This window comes from Tricharina praecox, assembly GCF_024521635.1.
Source record: "Tricharina praecox strain CBS 144465 chromosome Unknown BZA05scaffold_13, whole genome shotgun sequence".
NCBI classification, from domain to species: Eukaryota; Fungi; Ascomycota; class Pezizomycetes; order Pezizales; family Pyronemataceae; genus Tricharina; species Tricharina praecox.
The window spans coordinates 855,257-878,746 of record NW_026250415.1 but is presented as its reverse complement, the minus strand read 5'-3'; the positions used below and the strand labels follow the sequence as shown (position 1 = coordinate 878,746).

Sequence of the window (23,490 nt, the reverse complement as noted above, 5' to 3'; positions counted from 1 at the left end):
ATTCGCGAAAGACCGCCGCTGCAGTCATCGCCGAGCCCAGGATTGAAGCCAAACGCCCACAACATCAGCAACGGCGACGAGTGCAACATGCAACATCCACTACAGCCGCATGACACCCCCGATGCAACGCTTGCATTCCAACCGCTACCATTACCACTGCACCCAGCTGCTTCTCCTCTAGCACACTTGACCCGTCCCGACGTCACGCATACCATTGTTTCCGGAGTTACCGACAGAGCTGAGCTCATCGAACGTATCAAGGCAGGCGAAACACCGACATGGGTTCCAAACAGAAACGTACGCTCGCTTCTGAGAGGTGGCGACGGTGGTGGTGATGGTGGCGGTGGTGGTTGCGGAGCGAGACAGCTTCGCGGAGCTATCGTCAAAGGAAATGCTAACTGGCCGCTCTTGGAACGTGTAGCTCTCCGACCGTTACTATCCCAATCACACGCCGAGCAGCTCCCCGCGTCCGACAGATGAACATCCCGACAGACCGCAATCCGCCCTGCATCAGGGCATATTCACGAACGAAGCTAGAAGCTCGCAATTCTCGCTCGGGTCACCCCCGGTAGCCGCAAACCCATTTCGCAGCTATGAGCTCACCGGCCGCACGACTCTACCCCCGCCTCCCCTACACACGGCGTTCCCGCGGCGCGAGGTCCCTCCGCCGGGTCAACGTCATATCAGAACGCCATCGCTGTCGTCGAACTTCGTGTTGACGACACCCACATCGCCGCTCGTGCACTCGTCGAACCCTGACACTGATGGCAGCAGCGATGAGTCGGCACGACCGATCGATATCGGCTTCTCGGAACGTAGGGCCCGCCGCAAATCACTGCCTCCGTCGGCGCTCTCAACTCTCCAGTTTTCGCCGACGAAAGCATCTTTTGTTCGAAGTCAGACGTTCGGTGCCGGCATGCCAGCCCACTCGGCCCAGTGGGACGGATCATCGCTATCGCCCAAGTCGCGTCGGCTGTCGGGGATGGGCGGCACGCCTTCGGAGCTACCTTTTGGGTCCTTCGTGGGCTCATACGAAGAATCCATACTGAATGGACGCATGTCCACGACGCCTTCGAAACCGCTCAATTTCGTGGCACAGATTGGTGTGCTGGGACTCGGGAAATGCAAGCAGTCGTTGAGGTGTCCAGCACACGTAACACTGCCGTTCCCCGCCTACTTCTACTCGGTTGGTGATTATGACTCACCGTCACCTTACGTCGGATCGCTCGATCTCGATTCCGCTCTCGGCGCCCAGTCCGGCAAGGGCAAGAAACCCCCGCCAGGTGTCGGTGGCTCCTACCGCATACCGCAGCGCGGACAGCTGCAGATTGTCATAAAGAATCCCCACAAAACCGCGGTCAAGCTCTTCCTGGTCCCCTATGATCTCCGCGACATGGAGCCGGGGACCAAGACATTCATCAGACAGAAGTCCTATTCGGTCGGGGGGATGGGCGGCGATTCTCCAGTGAACGCGACAATGGCACTGGCCCGTGGTAAAGAACGGGACTCACTGCGCTATCTAATTCACATGCATATCGTCTGCCCCTCGCGCGGTAGATACTACATATTCAAGTCCATCCGCGTGGTCTTTGCAAACCGTGTGCCGGACGGCAAAGAGCGGCTTCGCAACGAGACGCTCTGGCCCGAGCCAAAGTTCTCAACATGGAGAGCCGAGGCGCCGAGTTCTGCGATCACTCCCACGGCAAAGGGCAGGCAGAGGAGTGCAAGTTTGTTTGGCATGACGAGGGGCGGCGGCGATGCGCCACCGTCTTTGCCTCTGTCCATGATGTCGTCGCCACCAGATTATTGCGCCGGAAACGGCCAGATGGACGTGGACGAGCGTGACGCCGGTAGTGATACCAGCAGCACCAGGAGCACATACGAGAAACTGGACCTGTCAGCTTCGACGAAGGTTCCAGGCCAGGGCCAGGGCCATGGACTGCTGGCAAGGAAGTTGAAGCTGCTCGAGGTCCAGAAGGCGGCCGATCGTGAGGTAGTCTAGAGCAGATATTTCCTCAACTCTTCGTCATTTTCCATTCCATTCCATTCCTCTCTTCTCAACAATTTCGATTTCGATTTCGATTTCGATTCCTGTATCTGGTGCAAATGGTTGTATTTTTTGTTTTTTGGACCGACCGAACTTCCTTTTCTTTGGGGGGGTTTTTGTAATGGTGTTTGGAGCTCTTTTATCTTTGACATTATTCCTGCGGGGATTGTTTTGGCCTCTTTTTTCCCCTCTCTTTTGGATATTGTACCGCATACTTCCTTAGGTTTCGTGTGTATACGCTCTCTGATATCATATTGTATGTACAATGAGAATGGATGTGTGCACTGTGTTTTTTGAGAAAGCTTGTGAGTGCGTGACAAAAGCGATGCTGCTGAACAGTGGACATGATGCCTGATGGCGTCATGCCGGATTAAGCGAGATGCGTAGTTTGTGTCATAGTGTGGTTGCTTCCCGCAGAGCCGCAGGGTGCATCATGTGCTTCGTAGGAGGGAACGAAGGCGGGGCTCGAGTGGGGGAGTTGTGACTCATAGGACGAGCAGTGGGCGTGCTCTCGACCACGATGGAACTTAGGCTGCTACACTTTTCACAGAGATGGAGGACGGTTCTGTGGAGTTTGAGATGCTGAGTGCGGAGGAGAGCAGACGGTCAGTCCACTAACCAAGTAGTTTAAGCTTCCGGTGGCCAGATCAGCCCGCTTTACAAGTACCTTCACGCGAGCGCGTTGCACCGTCATCACGTGTGTTGTGTGCTTCACGGGCGGTCACGTCGTCGTCTGGCGTCTGGCGTCTGTCGTCTGTCTTGAAGATCTCTCTCTCTCTGGCGTCTGTCGTGCGCCGGAAGTTGCAGGACGGAAACCTCCTCCGTTCCGTGCTCGTGCTTCAGTCCTTCCCCCCGGTTGCAGTTGCGGTTGCGGACGGGATCTGATCCGGATCCGAATGTTCATATAGAGTCACTCTTACGCGGGGGCAGAGCAGAGCAGATGGAAGATCCCCCCGCTCTCACTCGCACGCAAGCAACGCCACGACGACGCAGCAAGTTGTGGCGCTGGTAACACGCACGCACGGACTGCCGCACTCCTCCCCCGCGGCCCCCGCCCCCCGCCCCCCGCTCGCACCGAACGGGGCGGGAAGGGGACGGGAAGAGACGGGACGGGTATGGACAAGGGGCGGCGCGGGACGGGACGGGGCGACGGCTGCGGGATCGCCAGTGGTGGGCGCATATCTACTGTATGCATCTATGTGTCTATGCATCTGCTCCACTCTGGGAACTCTGGTTGTTGGTTGTGCACACGACCCATTGCCCGCTGCGGCTTCACCTCCTCCCCCAGCTATGAATGCCCCCCCCCCCACCCCCCCCCCCCCCTCTGCGGCATCATCCCCCCGGCTACGAATGCCCCCACCACCTCTGCAAACAGTAGGTAGTGGGTGCCCAACCTCAACCATAGTACTCTACATCAGTGACATTTCGGCTACATACGCAACCATACACTTCCAGTCCGGTCAAGCGGTCAGGCGGTCAAGTGGTCAGGCGGTCAAGCGGTCAAGGCCGGCTGCACTCATCCCCACATAACACTCATACCCGTACGGTACACATATGGTAGACATACCCATACGGTACACTTAACCATATGGTACACATATCCATATGGTACACATACACATACACATACACCCACATAACCATACACATAACCATACGGTACACATACCCATACACATACACCACATGCACATACACATACCCATAACCATACCTGCATATACTCATACCCATACATACACATACCCATACACCACATACACCACATACACATACACATATAACCCCCCGCAACTGCCGTCCCGCTACATAACAACGTACCCCGGCCCTCCAAGAACTCAGCATTCCACCACTACCAGTCTACCACCACCAACGCACCCCCCATCCCCAACGTACCCCCCAACTCCGTCCTCACCGACTTAAATAGGGTATCCCATCTACCCTCTAGTTACCCTCTACCCTACCCTACCTCCATCAGATATCACACATAACACATCACACATCGCACCGGCATTCCCTCCGGACCCACCTCTTCCCTCCCCGCCCCTCCTCTCCCCCCTCTCCCCCCCGCCCCTCACGCCCGACCCACGCCCAACCCACGCCCAACCTGCGCTGCACAGATCCTGTTTTTACGCCTTACTCGTGCAGTGAGCAGTTACTCTACATAGCATTTGCGGGGGACCGTATCCCACCAGCAACCCACCAGTACCGCATCACATACCCGAAACGGAGAAAATATGCCCAGTCCTGTCCGGCTGCTGGGTAAGCCAGCCAGCCAGCAAGCTGTTGGTACTTTGTATGTACCATACATATGGAAAGGCATGTATGTGAGGCAGGTTCTACCTGCATATGTCACATCTGCAGCTCATCACACCCCATACATGCTCCATACACCCATACATGCTCCAGACACCCATACATCCATACACCCCATACATCCCCATACACCCAAACCCCATACACCCACCCAGCCATACGTTCAGCCATCCATCCAGCCATCCAGCCATCTATCCGCAAGCGAAGGGTGGATAGGCAAGTAGGTGAGCACAAAAATGCCGGTGGGAACTGGGAACATTTCAGTGGGTGGGAAATGGCTTGAGCTTTTTTAGTATAGGTAGGAATGCAATTAGTATACAATAAGGAAACCGTGCTCTGCGCCGTGCGGCGTACCCAACCCAGCCCAACCCAATCACCACGCAACCGAACCAGCCAAGCCAAGCCAAGCAAACTTTTGTCTAGACGCAGAAAAAGAAAAGAAAAGAAAAGGAAAAATGAAACGAGAAGAGAGAGACAGATAAAGAGAGAGAGAGAAAGCGAGAGAGAGAGATCCAATCACATCAGCCGTCGAATGGCGACAAAGATCCTCCATACGACCGTCATTCCGGGCAGGGAGCCCACGCCTCCGTGGTTGCGCGCATACATCCCGAGAGCGATGGAAGATACGCCGATGAGCACGGAGAGTCCGACCAGTATCGGCGTCTTGTGTTTTGCGAGAGCAACGAGCCGTTGCTTTCGTAGTTCGGCGCTTTTGAGCTCCTGGCACTGGTACGAGAAGATCTTCTCTGCTGCTTCCAGGGTTAGGGTGGGACTGGTTGTCCGCGAGGTCTTGAGTACGCTGTACTTGGACACCCAGCGCCAGGTCGAGAGCTTCTCCGGCGGCCGCTTCTCCACGAGCAAGATGGCGCGAGAGATCCAGCCCTCCAGGTCGAGCGGCTTCGGGAGCTTCGACAGGATCGAGTGGAGCATTTCCGGCTCGTCGTCTGGTATCTCGAATAGCTCCTCTTTGCGCTCCATCACGATCTGTCCAGAGGTGTCAGCGTGTGTTCCACGGGGAGTTTGCTGAGGAGGATTACCTGGGTAAACAGATACAGCGGAAACACCGGATCCAACGCCAAGAAGACATCGAACAGCCGGGCTATATTGCTGTATTCCTGAATATCGTGGGCATACAGGGTAAGGGTGGCAGCCAACGCAAAGAAAGGCTGGGTTCTCGATAGATGGGCGCACAACTTTGGATCCTCATCGTTAAGGAGTGGATATAGCAGGCGGAGGTGATTTATGGCGGGTGTCATGGACGGAAGCATGAAGTCACGGATCTTCAGCAACGCAATGTGCTCCACCGCCGAAACCGCCGCTTTCGGTCCCATGACCAGTAGGATCACCTGGCAGATATCATGAAAGCCCTGCCATGAACGAGGTCAGGAACATGATGCATCGGGGGAGCGTAGTACTCTTGCGGACTTGCGAGCGCGAACCTGGAAGTAGCCCAGCATCGGATGCCTGCGCAGGACCTCCACTATCAGATCCGATAGCTCCTTCTTCCGATCGTCGAGTTGCCGAGGCGACATATCTATGCTTTGCATTTCAGTGCTACTCAGCAGGATCCGGGATACCGCGATGCATGAACCCCCCCGGACTGTCGCTTACTGGTGGGGTAATATATGAACGATCGATCGACATCCAGTTGCACCTGGCGCTCGTCCTCGTGAAGTGGCAGCTCTTCCCACGGCACTCGTTCGGGTATCTTTTCCGCCGCGGCCGTGTCATGTTCGCAGTCGGCGTCGACGGCGTCGGAAACCCGCGGGACGGTAGTTGCCAGCAACAAGGGCCCTGCCGCCAACATGAAACCAGCTGATTAGCGTTCGCTTGGATACGACACGACACCTCCTCCTCCCTCGCCTAGGCCGCAGGAGGTTTGACGGTGTGGGGGGGGGGCATCAGGTGTGGCGTACAAGCCTCGCGCCGCACGTCGTCGCTAACGAGCCCATCCGCCGAGATGGCGTGTTGGATGAGAGATCCGCGATCGCCTGCTTCGCATGCGGCACGTATGGCGCTGATTTTATCCTTTTCGGCATTCGTGAAGGACCGGATCGAGGTCGTCCGCAGCAGTGGTGGTCGTCCCGATTCACCGCTGTTGCGGTGGCTGCTCCTGCCGCTGCCGCTGGTGCCGGTGTCGATTTCATCCATCGAGACTGTGTGGGGTGGGGGGGGAGCTTCGTATCGTGCTGGTGGTGCGTGGTGCGTGGTGCGTGGTGCGTGGTGCGTGGTGCGTGGTGGGGGGTCCCGATACGAATAACTACGGTAGGTAGCTGGCTCGAGTAACCCGGTTAAGCTGCTTGAGTTGTGGATAGGAGGCCAGCCGCTGCCAGAGTGTGTAGGTGCTGGTGGTGGTGGTGGTGGTGGTGGTGGTGGTGGTCGTGTTGGTGGTGTTGGTGGGGGGATAGATGGAAGGTGAACGAGTTGAAGGTACCTGAACTGCCTGCTGTTGCTGTTGCTGTTGCTGTGAAGAGCTCGAGGAAAATGAACACCTGGATAAATTCGAGCAGCTGCATGACATGACACGACAGTCGTCCCTAACTAACCGGGAACGATCTAGCGTGTGATTTACGCGGGCTGGGGCTGGGGACGGGCGGGTTGCTTCGAGAGACGAACGTCGATCCCGGATACATAGAACGTTTTTACTTACAACGGACCGGCCAGCTCATCATATGATACCGGTATATGTTCATACTCTACATAGGAGTTCACGTGTAGCCAATGGGCAGATTGATCTACCTACGGTACTACCTAGCAGAGTAATCGTGGCTTGCTTCCCCGCGCGCCACACCACCAGCTCCACAGCCTCCACAGCCTCCACCGTTGCGATCTCCAGAGTCCGCAAGCAGAGTCCACAGGCAAAGCTCTAACAGCGGCAAGATCTCGCTAGGCACAGTACCTACTCACGCGCCGACGACAGCCTTCATGCACCGACAACAGCAGGGCCAACAGCCAACAGTCAACAAGCTTCGTCTCTGTGCATGTTGCATGTTGCTACGTAAGTACAAAGGCACATGGGCGCATAGGCACATCATAGGTACATGGTATGTACATAGCACACTTCCACTTGCTACAAACCTGCGGACCTGTGGTGGATCCAACTGACGGATGGTTGATTGTGGAAGGGAGTGTTCGTTCACAGCCCAAACACAAGCTCAACGCCAAAGCGACGGTTCCAGATCGCAATAATCTCTCGAATTTCAAGTCCAAGATTCTCGCACTTCGATATCGGGTCCGGACTCCGAAGCCACAAGATCCGAGTACTCAAGTACCGAGTAGTAGCAACAAGAGCGGGTTCGTTATATACTCGAGCAGTTAGTATCGGTAGTTAGAGAGTACTGTACAAAGTTTGGAGCAGGGATTTGTTAGCCGGGTTTCCCGTAGTTAGTTACGTCGGAAAATGACCCCAGAAAGTGTAAGCATTGAACTTTTTCGACGTCGACGTCGAGAAAGGGAAGACAGAACGAAAAAAGAAACAAGAACGAGAAGAACATGATGAAAGGGAAGAAGACTGACGGTGCGGGAATACTACGTACCGTATATACCGTACATGCCGTGACTTGGATCGGGAAGTATGGTGCCGTATATGGGGTGGGACGACGTCTTCCGAGAGTTGTGGTTGCGGATTGCGTCTATCTATCTACTCTACCTGAGATCTCACCTACATACATCCTACGTCGTTTGGTCGGTGTTCGGTGCTCGGTGTTCGGTGGTCGGAAGTCGGTAGCGGATGGCAGCCCTACACAGCGGTGAGAAGTTGTGCTTACAGCTTACAGCGGTTACCAGACTCCAGACTCCAGAGCGGGCCAGTGGTGCGTGCTGGTGGCTGCTGGTGGCTGCTGTTGCCTACCCCAACACCACCACCAGGGACCACATCCGGGAGAAATTTGGGTCGATTGTGCCATCGAGCTTAAGCGACTTGCAGCACAGCAATCGACCGAACATCATCTCCACAAGGAACTACGTAACCACGTAAGTAAAGAAGTAAGGAAGTAGATTGCGAAGTGCGAATTGCGAATTGCTTCATCACGTCACGATTCATGATCAGGATGCACGGTGCAATTGGTAGGTTGGAATTGCCGAGTTTGCCGTGGTTTGTCCATACCATAAAAGTTGTCGTCTGGTGTATTCGCGCAAGGTCGTCAGTAGAGGAGTTACATAATGGTTGGAACTTGGGGGCTCATCTGCTTACAGGTACGGTACTTACCGGTACTTACCGGTAGTTATGATGGTACTTGGTTATGTATGCACGATTTCTTTCACCGCTACCTATATACGACGGCATGCCATTCCCATCCCCAGCAATAGCAGTTTTGCATGATGACGATGACGATGGTGACCACGATGACGATGATTTCCTCCCGGAACGAAGCCGTGTCCAGTATCCACTATTGACAGTATCAAACACACATATCCACATTCCCACATACCTCATGCCTACAACCCCATGTGAGCAGCCTGCAGATCCACCATCCTCCCCGAAAGCTGAAGTGCGGAGCGGATCCACGTCCGTGAAACTCCAAACACTGGAACCTAATTAGCCAGTGTCGCTAGGAGTACCTAATTAACCAACTAACTGCTTATGCGGGGCATGATTCCTCCCTACCGTACTTATCCGACCCAGGAAACCGGCTACTGATTCCGGGACCGAGTCTCGAGGCCGTACATACGCACGACTGGTTGCATCTAGATGCTAGGTATCTGCCGGCGGGTTTGTTGGCAACTTGGTACCGGTATGTATGTATAGTAAGTATGGTACATATCAGACGGTCCTGGAGGCTGGACCACGGGCAGAATGCCCGAACGAAACTAAGCATTCAAGCGGTGAGCCATGAGACGACTCGGCTCAACGAAAGCTTCACGTGCAGGGCAACTGGATATTTGGTTCGGGACAACCTATGGCTATGGCAAAACTCACAATTTTTTTGCATCATGAGCCAATCCCTTCCAGCAGAATCCAGATATCAGAGCTTACCGCAACGGGCCGCCATAGCTACCAGCTAACTATACATTATGAGCAATTGTCAGAAAACACGATATGCGGGGAGGGAGGGGAGGAATTGAAGAGATTGAGATTTCCCGCATCACCCGCGAGCAAAATTTAAGTTGGCTTTTGACTTCATGCTTTGCTTTGCTTTGCCTTATCTACTGCATGATACATACAGTTTTTGCAAAGGGAAGGATGTCTGGGGGGTGGTGAAGCAAATGCATCTTTGCCACGGAGCTGCATCGAGCATCGAGCATCGAGTTGTATGTATGGGCTTCCTGTATGGGCTTCCTGTCGAGCAGCGATTTCTAAATTCTGCCCCCATTCTCCAACTGGATACCTATGATATAATATAGTATGATTGGCGGAATTGGGAAAAGCAGAGAAGAGCACCCGGACATACATAGTTGCTGGGGAAACCTTCTGCTGATTCTGATGCTGATGCTGATGCTGATGCGGCTTCCATACTACCTGTGTATGTGTGTATGTAGGTATGTAGGTATGTATGCACTGGGGAATCTCTGGTGGGTGGCGAACCCTTTTCGCTTGAGGAATGCGGGGGGGCTAGCTGCAGACGATGTGCCTATAGTAAGCTATTGGCGACAGAGTAGATATGTGTGGGGGAGGTGTCTACTTCCATGCTTACTTAGGCGTTGGTCTCGAGTGGTGACCGGAGCACCAGCCGTGGCTCTGTGGACGATCGGACCCATCCGGTATGGTGGTGGTGGTGGTGGTGGTGGTGGTGGTGGAGCTGATGGCAGGCTTCGTCGTTCGAGGTGGGGGATGGCGCATGCAAGCAGGTGGACGTTCGGTCGTCAGCAGTGAGCACGAGAGGCCTGCCCGGCTGTATATGCATACATACCTATATACATCAATTGTGGATTTGTTTGTTGGCTTCTCACCTGAACGGACGTCGGCGGAAAAACTCTCCATCCATCTGACCCGTTCTTGGGACTGGTCACTGGGATGGATATGTATGTACATACTGTACATATGTAGTGGCCGTCATGTGGCCACCCGCCGCCGCCGCCGGGGACGACGACCGTGATTGCAGCCTGCGAAGTTGGAACACCCAGCTCGAAGTGAAATGCCCCCAGACCCAGCTCGACGTTGACGTATCCGACTGGTAGCTCAATCATTCCCCAGCCCCAACTCAACTCCGACTTCAGAGTTCCGACCCGGTAGCCGTAATGCTATTTGCAATGCCTGGGGCCAACGGGCCAACGGGCCAACGGGCAACTAGGTACTGTGCCACGCAACAGCGTCCGTCCATCCATCGACGGCGGTTGCGCAGGAATTTTCGTTCGTTGCGTGCGAGATATGATATTAGGTATGTATGTATGTAGCTGGCGGACCCTGGGAAGAAGCATTCGGCGAGCGGAGAAGGCTCAATTGGAGCCACGCATTAGCGAGCAATCAATCTCCATGCCCATGCCCATGCACGAAACGCAGGAATCCATCCATCAGTTCATCACATCAAAAGATCGAAACCATGATCCATCATCGGAAACGGTCCATCGTTCGTTGGTGGCTTGGATCATGTTGGATGCACGCCGGCCACTTGGCACTGGTACTGGCATGGTCATGCTCATGCTCATGCTCGGTTTTGGTCCGCATTCCGAACTGTATGTGGCCAGGACGACTCCTCTGAAGGCGGTGATCTGAGAGGGAGGGAGGGAGGGAGGGCCGGATGGCCGGCTAGATGCATCCACTGCCTGATCCCTTCCCCCATGTTCTGGAGCTGTAGATCAGCGTTTCGTTTGAACTTCACTCTGAAGGTCATATACGACCTCGTCGAGAGCCCCGGTCCCTCACCATACACCACATTCTTCCCCCAGTCCGTACATACCTCTACATCTCGCCCCACCGACCATTGGGTTTCCCACTTTGGATCCAACGGGGAGCCGTAGATCCAATCGTCTCCACCACCGAGTCGAAGCAGCTTGGAACCAGGGTCATTTCCTCGCCTCAATGCTGTTGGTCGTTATTCTGTCGGCTTCTCAGTGGTCGTTATGGGGCCGAGAATTCTCATCCTCCGCATGCCTGGACTAATGGAACTGCCTCCAGGTGTAGGTAATAGCTCACGGGAGTTGAGCTTTTTTTGTGAGTTCATGAATATTGCGGGACGTGTGTCTATCCATCCATCCATCCATCCGTCCGTGGATCATGATCATCTGCAGTTGCGGACAGACCGGCCACTCCATACGATCCAATATGCTGCTGCTCTCTTTTTGCACTGCATGTGAGCGCTCCTTGGAGCACCACCTAGGCCTCCTCCTCCTCTGTGCTCCGGAGCACCTATCATACTGGTCTAGAGCATTACCACTCTATAGGCGTGCTGCAAGATCTGCCCGAAGCCTGCGTCTTCTGGTTGGGGAGGCCGGACTTGCTCGTTCGATTATTCTTCACCGACGACATGCTTTGGCTGACGATTGTTCTGCCTAGCCGAAAGAGCTTCAAGTAGTCCTGTACGAACTTCGTCTCGGTCAGACCAGTGCACACTGCAGAGCCAACTACCTTACCTATGAATAGAGTGACGAGGAGCAATTAGAGTACATACCTCATACCTGAAGAGGTAGAGGAACCACATACCAAGCAGCATAGTTAGTGGACAACCCCGCGCAAGGACTCCGAGCAGCTCATTGCATAGCGACCACTGAGCAGCGATCCGCACGAGGCAGAAATGGCCATCCAACTCGGGCCCAGTGATTGATTGGGTACCGTCACGTGTCCTCCAGGCATCGATAGTGCCAGGCTGCCAGTGCCAGCGCCCATCCGCAAAAGAAAGCGCACTATGCCCGATACGGACGCATATACATTCCGTGGGATTCTTCGAAGCGATCACCGTTTTCCCACACAAATCGGACCATTGAAGTTAGTAATTTTTTGCGTGAATAATGGTCGACGGCCAAAGCCAAAGGGGATGGCGTCTGGTCGGCTGACGACTTTCTCGCAAGAAAGTTCCGCACCTGAGTGACGGGTGTGGGCGAGCGAGGGTGTCCAGTGCCTTGGCCCAACAACCGATGTGTGGCGCGCGGAGGGGGGTGGGCGTGTGGGTGGGGGGGGGGTCTCCCCCGGCTGTGGCGTCAGTCATGTGCCGCCGCGCTAGTTGGAGCAACCACCGTCTCGAGCTCCGTCGGCGGTCTGCAAGCTTCGAAACCCGGGAGCAACTGATCGTCCACACGACGCAGATTCGACGCATGTTTCACCGACAATACGATTGCTATGGCAAGCTCCCCTCGTCCCCCCTCCCCTTCTTCCCCACCTCGTATTGCTCCTCCCCGCTCACCATCGTCGCAATCGTCGCCGATAGGTAGGGAGGTAGAGTAGGCATGCTGCAATCCCTGGCCCCTCCCCCCACAGTCATGCCAACGTGAACGCCAGGCCCCATCTTCGCTGCGGCAGAAAAGGCGTCGACAACCGACCCGTCATATTCCTGTTTATGGGACATCATCTCTTTGCTTCCATCACCGACAACACTTCCCTTGATATGAACGGGCCGGTGGCCGCTTGCAGCCATTATCGGTCGAGAATGCGAATATGACCATGCAGCAGCAGCAGGAGCAGACAACTCAACTCCACTAGAGTAGGGCCCCTCGATAGTTCATACTGGCTAGGTATCCGGATTACCCAGCGGTGATCCACCTCACGCTTTTTCGTCGACCGTGCGACCGCCCACTGTGTCGGGTGAAGGGTGGCTATCCGTGTCCGATATGGGGGAGCAGCAGTAGGGAGACAGTCAACACGCAGCCGTCTCGCATTTCCTCGCGGGTACGCTTGGTTTGTGTGGGTGGGTGAGTGGATAGCTCGCGATGGGGGGAGCTTAAGCTCGAGCTCTCGGTGGAGGGGTGGAGGGTGGAGGGTGGAGTGTGGAGGGGGAGGAGGAGGTTACACGGAGTGTTTCGTTTCACGGTGAGTGGCTGCAGAGCAATCTGAGTAGAGTACGTACATGCATACAGGCCGGTCCACGCTGGGATGTTGGGGTTCCCGCTCGAGCTCTCGCCAGCTCCACACGATATCGATTGGGCGCATCGATTCGTCTGAAGCTTGGCAGATCTGATTTTCCTCTTGGCACTTTTCTGCAGGAATCTGACGTGCCTGCCAGCTAGTTGACCAGCCTAGTCGCTGCATCCTTGCGCGGTCAGTGGAGAGTGCTCTACTCCAGAGTGGAATAGCTCGTCAGTTATCCAGTCCGTCTCACAGCTGTGTGCTCGAGCACAGTAGTCAACGCTGTTGCACTCCAGAGTACTCTGGCCAGGCGAACATGCTAGCACACCGAACGTCCTACGGGGACGGCTTAGCACTCATAGAGGAGGGGACTGAGGGACTGCGTTGCATGCGACTGCACTCGTGAGGCGGGGCACTCTAGAGCCCATACAGACGAGCACCTCGCGGATAGAGCACCCAAAGGCATGCAGGCACTCACTTAATGTAGGTACATACCTCCCCTTGGCTGCTGCTGGCCATGGGTGGATGAATCACATCGACAACGTGCAACTGGATCGTTACTCACTTGTGATTCTGATCTGGGCGGTTTCTGTTTTTTTCTTTCTTTTCTTGTCTTCTTTTCTTTTTTTATCTCCATGTCTCGGCCTTCCGTTACTCTACTCTATCATTCTCCAGATTCGACTAACCTGCTAGTCCGGAAGAGCGCAATAATAATACTACCATTTTCGTACAACCGAAAGTGCTTCCTCGTCTCGTTAACTCTCCCCGCCACCACGACCACCACTACAGCCACCACTACAATCACCATCATCACCACCACCACCAGCCCACGGCTGACCCCCTCCTGTACTCAGCTATGCTGGCTGCATAGAATGCCTACCCACTTATCTACTTACATACTCATTTTCATACTCAAAGACCCGCCGAGAAGTGCACAACCTACCCCCTCTCTGCCGACACCGAAACCCCCATGTGCATACATATCAGAAACTGACATGTCGATGTTGATGAAGAACTCTCCCGTCACATACATACATAAGTACCCACCTAAGCATCCACCTAAGCACCCGCCTACGCACCCGCCTACGCACCCGCCTAAGCACCCACCTACATACATCAACTTCCAAGTTCTTACTCTACATGAGGGCTGCTGGCTGCCCTGCACGCACACTACTAGTATGTAGCGACAGCATCCGTGGCCCGCCAGTTGTGCACTTGCCGTCCGGAAGAAACCGTCAGCGAAGTAGGAGGAGAAGGAGATGGAGAAAAAGACGAAAGTTGGGCGAAACGAAAGAGAGACCGTCTTGAAAGAAAGCTCAACAGCAAGGCAGAGAAGATCCCAGAGAAGCAGAGGGAAAAAACGAACAAGAGAGATGCCTTTCCGGCAGCATCACCAATAATAATAACTGCCATGTGGGGGGGCTAGGCGGCCTCTGCCTCAGACCTCTGCCTCAGACCTCTGCCTTTGCCCTATCTACCCACCCAGTCCACACGTGTGAATCGATGTGATCCTCACTACGCCACCTCGAGTTAGATCCCCTCCCCCAAAGTGCACGCCATACATGGACAAGTCTACACGATGTCCGGGGTCTGGGGTTGATGGCTTCGCTCACATCTGGCGTTCTGCGGCGGCGTGATATCGATTCGATCCCGTTCTTTCATGCGTTTGATTTGGATGATACGGCGCACTCTAGTGCCCCACCCCTCGCTTTTCTCGCCTGCCGTTCGGCCAAACCCTCCCCTTCGCCAGCAAGAAGAAAGTTGCACGGATAGCACGCGCAGCGTTAAACGACTATATCGATGGCAACATATCAGACTACCGTCGAATCGTCCTCCTCATAATCAGCAACTCACCTCCAACTATACGGCTAGCCACTACCGCCGCCCACCCCACTACGAACCCTCCCAAATCCAACCCTCCACCGTCGCCGCCGCTACCACTATCGAGCTCCGCCATCACCATCTTTGCCCCCCGCTACCCACTTCCAATCCCGTACCCAACCCAACACAACCCAAACCAAACCCAAATCCAACCCCAACGTCCCGCCAACATCCCCACCCAAACGGCTGCCAGCTGGTCGATCTTCCTTCCTTCCGTTTGCAGCTCTTCACCGCCCAACCAGGATTGAGCGCTGCTTGGCTGTAGTTATCCTCTATCTAGTCCGCCGGTCTATCGAGGCGCATAGACTTCTTCAAGATTAAAATTCGCTTTGCCCCTCATCCATCCATTCTGGTCAGCGAGATACAGGGATCTCGCTCCTCCACACTCTTTCGAAACCTAAAAGACAGCGGCTTCCCCGAGCAATTGGCGTTGGACCGATTACCTGCAAGTTGACCTAGGGTTCTCTACAGCTCCCCCACCTGTTCTTAGACAGAATACGATATCACCTCCTGAGTCCATCAACACCTCGCAGGCCCATCCGTGGTACTTCGGGCTTGCAATCGGGCTATCATTGCCCTCCGGAGCCGATTGACTACTGAGCAACGAACATTGGGGGACGGACCTTGGACTGCCGGATATCTGCACTTCAGGAGCCCTGCTCGTGACCAACTTCATTCACAGGCATTGAATCATTCGGTGCACTCAATTAACCTCAACCGTAAGCTCTACCCTCCCCCTCTCCTCCCTCCGCCTTCAGTTCCTATAGAAGTCGTGGTCATTGAGACGTTATCAAGATTAGTTTGAAACGAGATTCTGCCAAACATGACTACAGGCGCTATCCAATGGGGCTTCGCGGATGAAGGAGAAGAAGTCCCGGAGTGTTATCAGACACGGGCGACACCCTCGGAGGATGATGTTCCGGTATATGGCTTGCTGTCCAGGACTCTCATACATTCACCGGTCGTCAAGAAGATACTACCTGCAAGAATCCGGAGGCAAGACCTCAACGACGTTGTTTTCATTGGGGTTCGTACCAGTTCATCCGTCCGCCAAGGCTTGCCTAGACCCCCCTTACGTCTTCCGTTGCTAAGGATAAACTTTGCATAGGAAACTTACATTGAACTCCATCTCCTCACACCGCTCGGGAAATTGCAGAAAGTAGGATCCAAAACCGACATCGGAGCGGAAATCCGCGATGCTTGTGTGTTTGGCGCCAAGCGGCCAATCCAGTTCTCCCCCGGCTCTCCGGAAACGGGCCTGAGCGAGGGTCGTGGGGATTCGGACGAGGACATAAAATCTCGCCTCCCGGCCGAAATTCTGGCCATGACTACCGACGCAGGATATCTGCAGTTCGTGTACGCGAGGGACTGTGACGAGCAGGGACAGGTGGACTTCGTGGTCTCGAGGAGGCGCATCGATAACAGAGGAGTGCATCCCTCGCATCTCGGCAAGTGCATAGCGGTTGACCCTCAGTAAGTTAGTAAGATGTTGCAGAGCGCGCGGCAGAGGCTTATATTCTCGTGTAGATCCCGAGCGATGGCGGTTGCGGCATACCAAGACTATTTCCGTGTATATTCTCTTCATCCGATGGAAGAACTGCAGCGGCAGATTGCGGAAGGCCTACCGTTGAACCCCATTAAAGAAGAGAGAACCTTCGCAGTTCATGGTTGCTTTGTAGTGCATATGGAATTTCTCTACACGTCGGATATTGAGCACGTAATCATAATACTTTTCCTCATAGAGTCAGTCCGCCGTTCCAGCTTTCCATCTAAATCGCAAATCATTTTTTTTGATGTGTCCGGATTGTTGATCGAAATTCATTGAAATAGTGCAGAATCGAAGTCTCGGTTGCGATTGTACGAATGGGATACAAACAAGCCATTGTGGACGGCGGACAAGCCGGGCGAGCAGGGCCTTCGTGTGTCAGATGGTGAACACATACCCCGGTGGATCACCCACGAAAAAACCTCATTTTTCTAACATTCGGTTTTCAGACATTTCAATACCTCTGCACGTAATTCCTCTAGTCATCAGCTCGGCATTCTTGATAGTCACGGAATTCTCCACGTATGTTGTCAGTGCGTTAGATATCATATCTGGAAATGGGAACTTCCGCAACGTGGCGTTCCCGTCCAATGATCAGCGTGAGGGTCTCTAATTTACATATATTCCTGCGTTTTTTTCTTCTTTCGTTTGGTTGGGCTTGTTTTTTCTGACAGCTGCAGCGGAAGGCCTGGTCACCGCTTGGTCTCGCCCGTATAGACATCCGAACTATACGGGCACCCTCGATGCTATCTACCTCGCTATGGAAAACGGCGGCATCTACTACCTCGAGGTCGATGGGAGTGCTCATGCCCTTGTCCAGAGCGTCGTCAAGGCTAGCTACCTCGACTGTGCCATCGGAACGGCTTTTACCGCCCTCGATTATGGACTCAGGTCTAACGATATGATCGTGGCTGGTGGGGAGATGAGTAGCGGGGGGATATATCTGGTGAGCAGTACACGATGCGAGCGGTGCTTTGGAGAGGGGAAGGAAAGACGGGAGTGAGCTAATCATCATGTGCAGTTGCCAATTGCCGCGTGGCCGGTGGATTCACGCGCCGAGCTGGAGGAGACAGTGATCAACTGGGCGCCGGTGATCGATTTCGAGCTGGTGGATCTATCCGCTCGCGGGCAAGGCAACAGTGCCAAACGGGACCGGGTATTCGCGTGTGCCGGCCGCGGGAAACACGGAGCGATCACCGAGCTTCGGTACGGCGTGCAAGCCACCGCGCAGACGCCGGCGGACTACATGGCGGGTGTCCGGAGGCTGTTCATCTTGCCGGACGTCTCCCGCAAAACGGATAAGCACAAGGGAGGCTGCTTCGTCCTCTCGTCGCAGTTCAACGAGTCGTTCCTCTGCTTCCGCTCCGCCGGCAAGGACGGCGATTGGTTCGAGTGCCGGAATGAAATTACGTTCGAGTTCGACGAGCCGACGTTGGCGGCCGGGCCGCTCGAATCGACTGATGATATGCCCTGGTCTGTGCAGGTCACGCCATCCACGATTACGGTTATTCGGCTGGCCCAGGGCGACACGCTGCCAAAGGATGATGGGGAAATGGAGGTGGACGATAATGATCCGGGGATGCGCCGCTTGCAACGCAGATGTGAGGGCGGCGATACGATCGTTGCGGCGGCTCTCCGGGGAAAATTCGTCGTGATAGCATTGCGCAACGGAGACAATGTCAGCCTTGTTCTGGCTTCGATAGAAATCAAGTCGGACAGGTACGTTTACTGATGATTGCGGACGAAGAGCAGTCTGAATGCTGACTAGGGCCCCGAAAGTAACGAGTTCTTGGTGCCTGTTGGTGCACCGGTGGCTATGGAGGATGATCCCACATTCCTGGGCTTTTTGGAGCTGTAAGTTTTGCACTTGACGATGGAGTATGGCTTCTAACAGTGTCTATAGGCATGGCCGATTGATGGTAGCTGTGGGAACACGGCGAGTGACAATTCAGATATTCAGTTGTGATGGTTTCGAGGGACTCAGTCCTTTCGCTGAACGAGAAAGTGGGTTTCTTTATCCAGCTTATTCCATGTGCAGCTTAACTTAAAGTGGCAGTGCTTGAAAATCCTGCTGCGGACGACCTGCACGATCTCGGGCTGTGCGAATCGGCCGTCTTGATTTCAACCAATACCACTGCAAAGCTACTGTGCGGATTACGGGGCGGCATTGTTGTTGTGTTTCAATTTACGATAACTGGATCGTGTAAGTTCTCTTTTTATGTGTGTGTGTCCCTCTGGACCTAGTACTGACATTTTGAAAGCCCTGCAACTCGAGAAACGTCAGGAGATCAAATTCGGACCTATTCCGGTACTGCTGTCCTTGGACGTGTATCGCAAGGATTCGGCATTTGCTCTGGCGGGCCGCGAGGTGTACCGCTTCGATATGCCTCGTGACAGTTTCCGGGGAGCGCAAGTGATTATTGTTATGCCCAACGAAGAGATAGACGTAAGTGCCGTCCCAGACTTTCCGCCAATCTGATAGTGTGCTGAAGAGTGATGTCCAGCCAAACGTCGAAGCGATTGTCCAGGTCGGTGATCAAGCGTTAGGTTCAGAGAACACCCTCATCTGCGTGGCCGACAGCAAGATATTCTGCACGGACATCGGCCAGAGTAGGAAGATCTGCGGAAGAAGACTGAGATTGAATGCAACCCCCCGCCGCTTGTTGTTCTACGAACGCATGAATTGCTACATCGTCGCTTGCGGCAGGAATCCGGGCTCTACGGAGATCGAGGACCCGACTGCCATATGCACCTTGAAGGTGCTCAATGCGAGAACGTTGGTTCACCAACCGAACCCTACACGTTCATGAGGCGCTCACTGACGGTCATTCACACTCTAGTGGACAGTCCTGTATTCCTGATGGAACGCTCAAGGATATGAAGACTGGTGAAAGCATTTTCTCGAAGCCGAACGAGCAGATCTACTGTCTCGCGGGTAAGTTTCTTGCTCCAGCAAGCATTCCGCCGTCCCGTCTCGTCCGAACAGACAGTTAACCACCAGCGTCTCAACAGAATGGAATATGCACCTCGGCGGAGAGCGGTATCAGTTCATTGCTGTGGGAACAGGCGCTATCAATCACGGCGTGCCCTTTGGGAGACTGGTCATCCTCACTCTGCACCAAGGCGAAAATAATACTGTTGCTGTGAGAAGGAGATACCACATGATCTGCGATGACACGGTATACTCGGTGGCGCCGTATGGAACTAGGTCAGCTCTCTCTCCCACCCGCCCGAGTGTCTAGGGGTATTGATGGCTAATGTTGAACAGTTCTTTGGTTTGCTGTACCGGGAATATGCTGTGCTTTAAGGATTTTAATGCGAAGACGAAGAAGTAGACCCCCTCCATCCCCCCCCCCAAAGACTCGAAGGTGTGCGTTGCAGGAGCTGAATGTTGGGTAGGCTGGAGATAGTAGCACAGGTGAAGCTTCGAAGCCCAGCAGTACAGATTTCGGTCTCTGAACCGTTGATCTGTGTTTCCTGTGCGATGGACTCGGTTCTGGTGATCAAGTATGAGAATGGAAGGTTATTCGAATGCTTCAGGTGTGTCAGCGCTATCACGATGGCTTCAATTTATGTGGCCCAGAGTTTTGGTTAACACATCCCCTGTAGCGACGAGATTGCCAGGAACGGCTTCTACATCACCAAGCTTTTGGAGGACCTACTCATAGCTACAGACAAGCAGTACGGCGTCGTGGGCCTGTGGCGGCCCCCCAGTTCGTCTCCCATCTACTTGCTCTACCCCTCACTCCACCACTAACACAAGTAGACAACCGCGCGCTGCAATCCCTCAAAACCATCTTCGAAGCCGAGCTCGACTCCAGCGTCTCGCGCATCCGCCGCGGGATCTGCCGTCCGCCATGGGTTCCGCACGACCGGCACCTCCCCGGCATCGTCGGCGGCGGCTCCAACCTGATCGCCGCAGGCGTCGACGGCTCCTTCTTCCAGCTGACAGTAATCGACGAGTCCGCGCTGCGGCTCCTGCAGCTGCTACAGGACCTGTACCGGCCCCGCCACCAGGCAGAGGAGGCATACATGATGGTCGCCGAGGACATGACCGGGCTCGCGGAATGGGAGCGCGATCCGACAAAGGCGCACATCAACGGCGACGCACTCGCGCCAATCGTGGAGCTCGGCGCGCCGTGGTTAAGGGAGGCCGTCGCGAGAGCGGAGAATACGCTCGCGGATGGGTTTGTGGCCCTCGCGAGGAGGACCGTCAACCCGAAGAGGACGGAGGACGTCTTTGAGGCTGTCATCAACTGGGTCGATGGGTTGCTGAATGATGCCGTTTTGTGATAAGTACTGTATGGTATCTACCTACCTATCCGTGTAGTTATGATACGCACGCACTTTCGGCTCTACTTACCTATGATACTTCAGCTCTACTTCAGCCTTCCTTACGATGTTGTCGGATGTCTGATGTCTGATGGCTGATGGCTGCTTCCGGCGAGGTTCTGCATGCGATTTTGGGGGCGCGTACGGCGGGGCGGTGTTTTGCTTGATTTTGCTTTTTGTTGTGTGCTTTTTCTTACAGTTTCTTTCTTTCCTGTCATTTTAGGGTGGGGGAACGGAGATGGGGGGATAGATTAGGTACTGGTACATACACGATGGATTGGATGGGTTCTCCTTCTCGCTCTCCTTCAGGCTTCTGTGCATTTCCTCGGGCGCTACTAGTAGACATCGTTCATAGAACCATCGACTTCTAAAAATCGCTGCTCGCTGCTGCTGCTCCTGATGCACAGATATCACTCGCGCTTTCCACACAACAACAAGACGTCAATGGGTAGATGTTAATGCAATGTGCTCTGTATTAAACCCCATTCTCCACTTCCTACTGGAAATTTTCCATCCCATCCCACCGCATCCCATCCCGTAGTTACTTCCCACGATTCCTCCAAAATGCAACACCCAAGTAAGTCAGTAGTCAAAGCGAGAATCAACAGAGGAAGCAGAGGAAGTAGGGAGCACACACACAGACACGCACCCACACGCACACGAAACAAGCAGAAGAAGCAGACGAAGCAGACGAAGCAGAAGAAGCAGAAGAAGCAGAAGAAGCAGAAGAAGAAAGAAGAAGAAAGAAGAAAGCCCAAGAACACCCAAATGTATGTTTCCAATCCAAGTGAAATAAGAAGAAATGCGAAGAAGAACAATATGAAAGAAATATCACGATTCACGAGTAAGAATGTAGAGCGTAAGTATCCCACCCACCAACACCATCACTGTCACCAGCTTGTCCACCCGTGCCCGTGCTCGTACTCGTCCTTTCAAAGGGAATGCCTTCCCCACCCCCCACTCCCCACTTCCCACCTCCCACCTCCCACCTCCCACCTCCCTAGAGGTTCACTTGTACGTCAAATGTAACATGGAAAAACAATGGACGAGCCGACAGGAAAGCAAACCGAAGAGAATCAGACCGAAACACAAAAATCAAGCATTGACACGAAGAATCGAACACAAGCCACCGCCTTGCACTTAATGGTTGATCATATCATCATCACTAGTGACGCTCGCGACCTCCATCCAGCTGCCCTCACTGCCCTCGCTTCCCGACTCACTAGCCAGATCCGACATGGTATCGAGGAGTTCGTCGGCAGCGCTGCCGGCCAAGCTAGGCGACGAAGACGGCGTGTCGTCGAGCGCCTCCACCACGGTGTTTTCCTGCCACTCGGGGATGTTCCAGAATGGCTGCGGGTTCTCGAAGGGGTTGGTTACTACTGTTGCTGGCGGGGTTACGGCTGCGGCTACGGCTGCGGCTACGGCTGAGGAGCCGGAGGAGATGGTCGGCGTGGTGGAGGTGGAGTGGAAGGATATGGTTTCTGACGCTGAGGGGAGCTGCTGCGACACCGCGGAGACCGCGACGAGCGTTTCGACGCTGGGTGATTGCGGGATCGAGACGACGTGCGCGGGTGGTGATACAACGGCTGGGGACGGGATTGTGGAGGTGCTGGAGGCAACGCTGGGCGCCCGTGGCTCTTCTTTGTGGTCATTATCGAGGGAAACAGCTGGTGGTGCTGGTGGCACTGGTACGACGCCGCCAGCACCTCGGAGTCGCAGACCGTCCGCGTGCTCGCTGTCACGTCCCGTAGCCACTGGGGGCTGCTGGTAGAACCCCGAATTGCGAGAACCCGAAGGTGAGTTGGCCTGGGGGTTGGCGAACGGATTGGTCGAAGACCTAAGAGGACTTCCACTCCTGTACGAAGAGCTCGGCGACGACGGTGGGGAGAACCCGAAAGCGCGGCCGCGCATGGGTATTTGTTCCTGCCTCTCCGGCGAGATTTTGTCGGCCACGCGTCGCAAGAGCTCGGCGAGCTCGGCGATTCTCTCGCCCGCAAATTCTCTAACTTCGTCGCGGGTCTGCTCCGCGACTTCCAATATCTGCTCGCGGTTGCGCCACACAACTGCTCCCACTGCTGCCGCGGCTGCTACGCCAATGATCACCACCTTGACTGGCATCGTGGAGCTGGAGCTGGAGCTGGAGTGGCGACGAGGAACGATGGGTTACGCCGCTGACGCCCCGCGACGCTGAGAGCAGGGGTAGCTGTGGGGGAAGGTGAGGGTGAGCTGGAGCTGGGATTGTTGCGTCTGCAGTGTGGATGCAGAGAGCGAGGAGCTGACGGAGTGGTAGGCAGAGTGGAGAGTGGTGCAGAAGTGTAGGAGAGAAGTGCGCAGAAGTGTAGGAGACAAGTGTGCAGGAGAGCGGAGCAGGACAATGCAATACTAAATACCGGTGGGTACCCAAGGGCAATTAGTAGGAGTGGTACCGTT

At 54.7% G+C, this 23,490-nt stretch overlaps 8 protein-coding genes across 8 annotated transcripts; 6 read left to right on the top strand and 2 right to left on the bottom strand.

The window, feature by feature from the left end:
* Nucleotides 1–87: 87 nt before the first annotated feature.
* BZA05DRAFT_337847 (uncharacterized protein) lies at nucleotides 88–2,002 on the top strand (the record flags this gene model as incomplete). The annotated part of the gene is made up of 2 exons (XM_051480870.1): nucleotides 88–297; nucleotides 422–2,002. The coding sequence occupies 2 exons, from the start codon at nucleotides 88–90 to the stop codon at nucleotides 2,000–2,002; spliced, it is 1,791 nt and encodes a 596-aa protein (XP_051339250.1).
* Nucleotides 2,003–4,731: 2,729 nt separating this feature from the next.
* BZA05DRAFT_399584 (GTPase activating protein) lies at nucleotides 4,732–6,603 on the bottom strand. The gene is made up of 4 exons (XM_051483813.1): nucleotides 5,975–6,603; nucleotides 5,803–5,897; nucleotides 5,401–5,730; nucleotides 4,732–5,347 (listed from the first exon to the last, which is right to left on the bottom strand). The coding sequence occupies exons 1-4, from the start codon at nucleotides 6,168–6,170 to the stop codon at nucleotides 4,880–4,882; spliced, it is 1,089 nt and encodes a 362-aa protein (XP_051339249.1). The 5' UTR covers nucleotides 6,171–6,603; the 3' UTR covers nucleotides 4,732–4,879.
* Nucleotides 6,604–9,537: 2,934 nt separating this feature from the next.
* On the top strand, nucleotides 9,538–10,481 carry BZA05DRAFT_57461 (uncharacterized protein). Its single transcript, XM_051488438.1, has 2 exons — nucleotides 9,538–10,156; nucleotides 10,213–10,481. Exons 1-2 carry the CDS (start codon nucleotides 9,708–9,710, stop codon nucleotides 10,289–10,291), a joined length of 528 nt encoding a protein of 175 aa, XP_051339248.1. The 5' UTR covers nucleotides 9,538–9,707; the 3' UTR covers nucleotides 10,292–10,481.
* Nucleotides 10,482–13,819: 3,338 nt separating this feature from the next.
* On the top strand, nucleotides 13,820–14,738 carry BZA05DRAFT_57284 (uncharacterized protein). Its single transcript, XM_051488436.1, has 2 exons — nucleotides 13,820–14,599; nucleotides 14,635–14,738. The coding sequence occupies exon 1, from the start codon at nucleotides 13,934–13,936 to the stop codon at nucleotides 14,480–14,482; it is 549 nt and encodes a 182-aa protein (XP_051339247.1). The 5' UTR covers nucleotides 13,820–13,933; the 3' UTR covers nucleotides 14,483–14,599; nucleotides 14,635–14,738.
* Nucleotides 14,739–15,683: 945 nt separating this feature from the next.
* On the top strand, nucleotides 15,684–17,198 carry BZA05DRAFT_57286 (mono-functional DNA-alkylating methyl methanesulfonate N-term-domain-containing protein). The gene is made up of 5 exons (XM_051488437.1): nucleotides 15,684–15,898; nucleotides 15,980–16,206; nucleotides 16,288–16,652; nucleotides 16,707–17,110; nucleotides 17,175–17,198. Exons 2-4 carry the CDS (start codon nucleotides 16,003–16,005, stop codon nucleotides 17,002–17,004), a joined length of 867 nt encoding a protein of 288 aa, XP_051339246.1. The 5' UTR covers nucleotides 15,684–15,898; nucleotides 15,980–16,002; the 3' UTR covers nucleotides 17,005–17,110; nucleotides 17,175–17,198.
* On the top strand, nucleotides 17,038–19,870 carry BZA05DRAFT_57269 (mono-functional DNA-alkylating methyl methanesulfonate N-term-domain-containing protein). The gene is made up of 10 exons (XM_051488435.1): nucleotides 17,038–17,110; nucleotides 17,175–17,322; nucleotides 17,412–17,671; nucleotides 17,747–18,444; nucleotides 18,505–18,579; nucleotides 18,629–18,729; nucleotides 18,782–18,928; nucleotides 18,987–19,171; nucleotides 19,230–19,660; nucleotides 19,738–19,870. The coding sequence occupies exons 2-9, from the start codon at nucleotides 17,283–17,285 to the stop codon at nucleotides 19,533–19,535; spliced, it is 1,812 nt and encodes a 603-aa protein (XP_051339245.1). The 5' UTR covers nucleotides 17,038–17,110; nucleotides 17,175–17,282; the 3' UTR covers nucleotides 19,536–19,660; nucleotides 19,738–19,870.
* Nucleotides 19,746–21,018, top strand: BZA05DRAFT_425831 (uncharacterized protein; the record flags this gene model as incomplete). Its single annotated transcript, XM_051485976.1, has 5 exons — nucleotides 19,746–19,933; nucleotides 19,994–20,056; nucleotides 20,125–20,265; nucleotides 20,335–20,438; nucleotides 20,489–21,018. 5 exons carry the CDS (start codon nucleotides 19,746–19,748, stop codon nucleotides 21,016–21,018), a joined length of 1,026 nt encoding a protein of 341 aa, XP_051339244.1.
* Nucleotides 21,019–22,197: 1,179 nt separating this feature from the next.
* BZA05DRAFT_419094 (uncharacterized protein) lies at nucleotides 22,198–23,178 on the bottom strand (the record flags this gene model as incomplete). Its single annotated transcript, XM_051485556.1, has 1 exon — nucleotides 22,198–23,178. The coding sequence occupies one exon, from the start codon at nucleotides 23,176–23,178 to the stop codon at nucleotides 22,198–22,200; it is 981 nt and encodes a 326-aa protein (XP_051339243.1).
* Between the last annotated feature and the right edge of the window lie 312 nt (nucleotides 23,179–23,490).

Excerpts from the sequence above, each read along its gene's own strand:
- BZA05DRAFT_399584 (XM_051483813.1), bottom strand. The coding sequence starts at position 6,170 with ATGTTGGCGGCAGGGCCCTTGTTGCTGGCAACTACCGTCCCGCGGGTT. Across the intron at positions 5,731-5,802 it reads CGATGCTGGGCTACTTCCAG|GGCTTTCATGATATCTGCCA; the intron begins GTTCGCGCTCGC and ends CGTTCATGGCAG. Across the intron at positions 5,348-5,400 it reads CGCTGTATCTGTTTACCCAG|ATCGTGATGGAGCGCAAAGA; the intron begins GTAATCCTCCTC and ends ACCTCTGGACAG.
- BZA05DRAFT_57461 (XM_051488438.1), top strand. The coding sequence starts at position 9,708 with ATGATTGGCGGAATTGGGAAAAGCAGAGAAGAGCACCCGGACATACAT. Across the intron at positions 10,157-10,212 it reads GCGCATGCAAGCAGGTGGAC|CTATATACATCAATTGTGGA; the intron begins GTTCGGTCGTCA and ends ATGCATACATAC.
- BZA05DRAFT_57284 (XM_051488436.1), top strand. The coding sequence starts at position 13,934 with ATGTCTCGGCCTTCCGTTACTCTACTCTATCATTCTCCAGATTCGACT.
- BZA05DRAFT_57286 (XM_051488437.1), top strand. The coding sequence starts at position 16,003 with ATGACTACAGGCGCTATCCAATGGGGCTTCGCGGATGAAGGAGAAGAA. Across the intron at positions 16,207-16,287 it reads ACGACGTTGTTTTCATTGGG|GAAACTTACATTGAACTCCA; the intron begins GTTCGTACCAGT and ends AACTTTGCATAG. Across the intron at positions 16,653-16,706 it reads TGCATAGCGGTTGACCCTCA|ATCCCGAGCGATGGCGGTTG; the intron begins GTAAGTTAGTAA and ends ATTCTCGTGTAG.
- BZA05DRAFT_57269 (XM_051488435.1), top strand. The coding sequence starts at position 17,283 with ATGGGAACTTCCGCAACGTGGCGTTCCCGTCCAATGATCA. Across the intron at positions 17,323-17,411 it reads GCGTTCCCGTCCAATGATCA|GCCTGGTCACCGCTTGGTCT; the intron begins GCGTGAGGGTCT and ends CTGCAGCGGAAG. Across the intron at positions 18,580-18,628 it reads TTCCTGGGCTTTTTGGAGCT|GCATGGCCGATTGATGGTAG; the intron begins GTAAGTTTTGCA and ends CAGTGTCTATAG.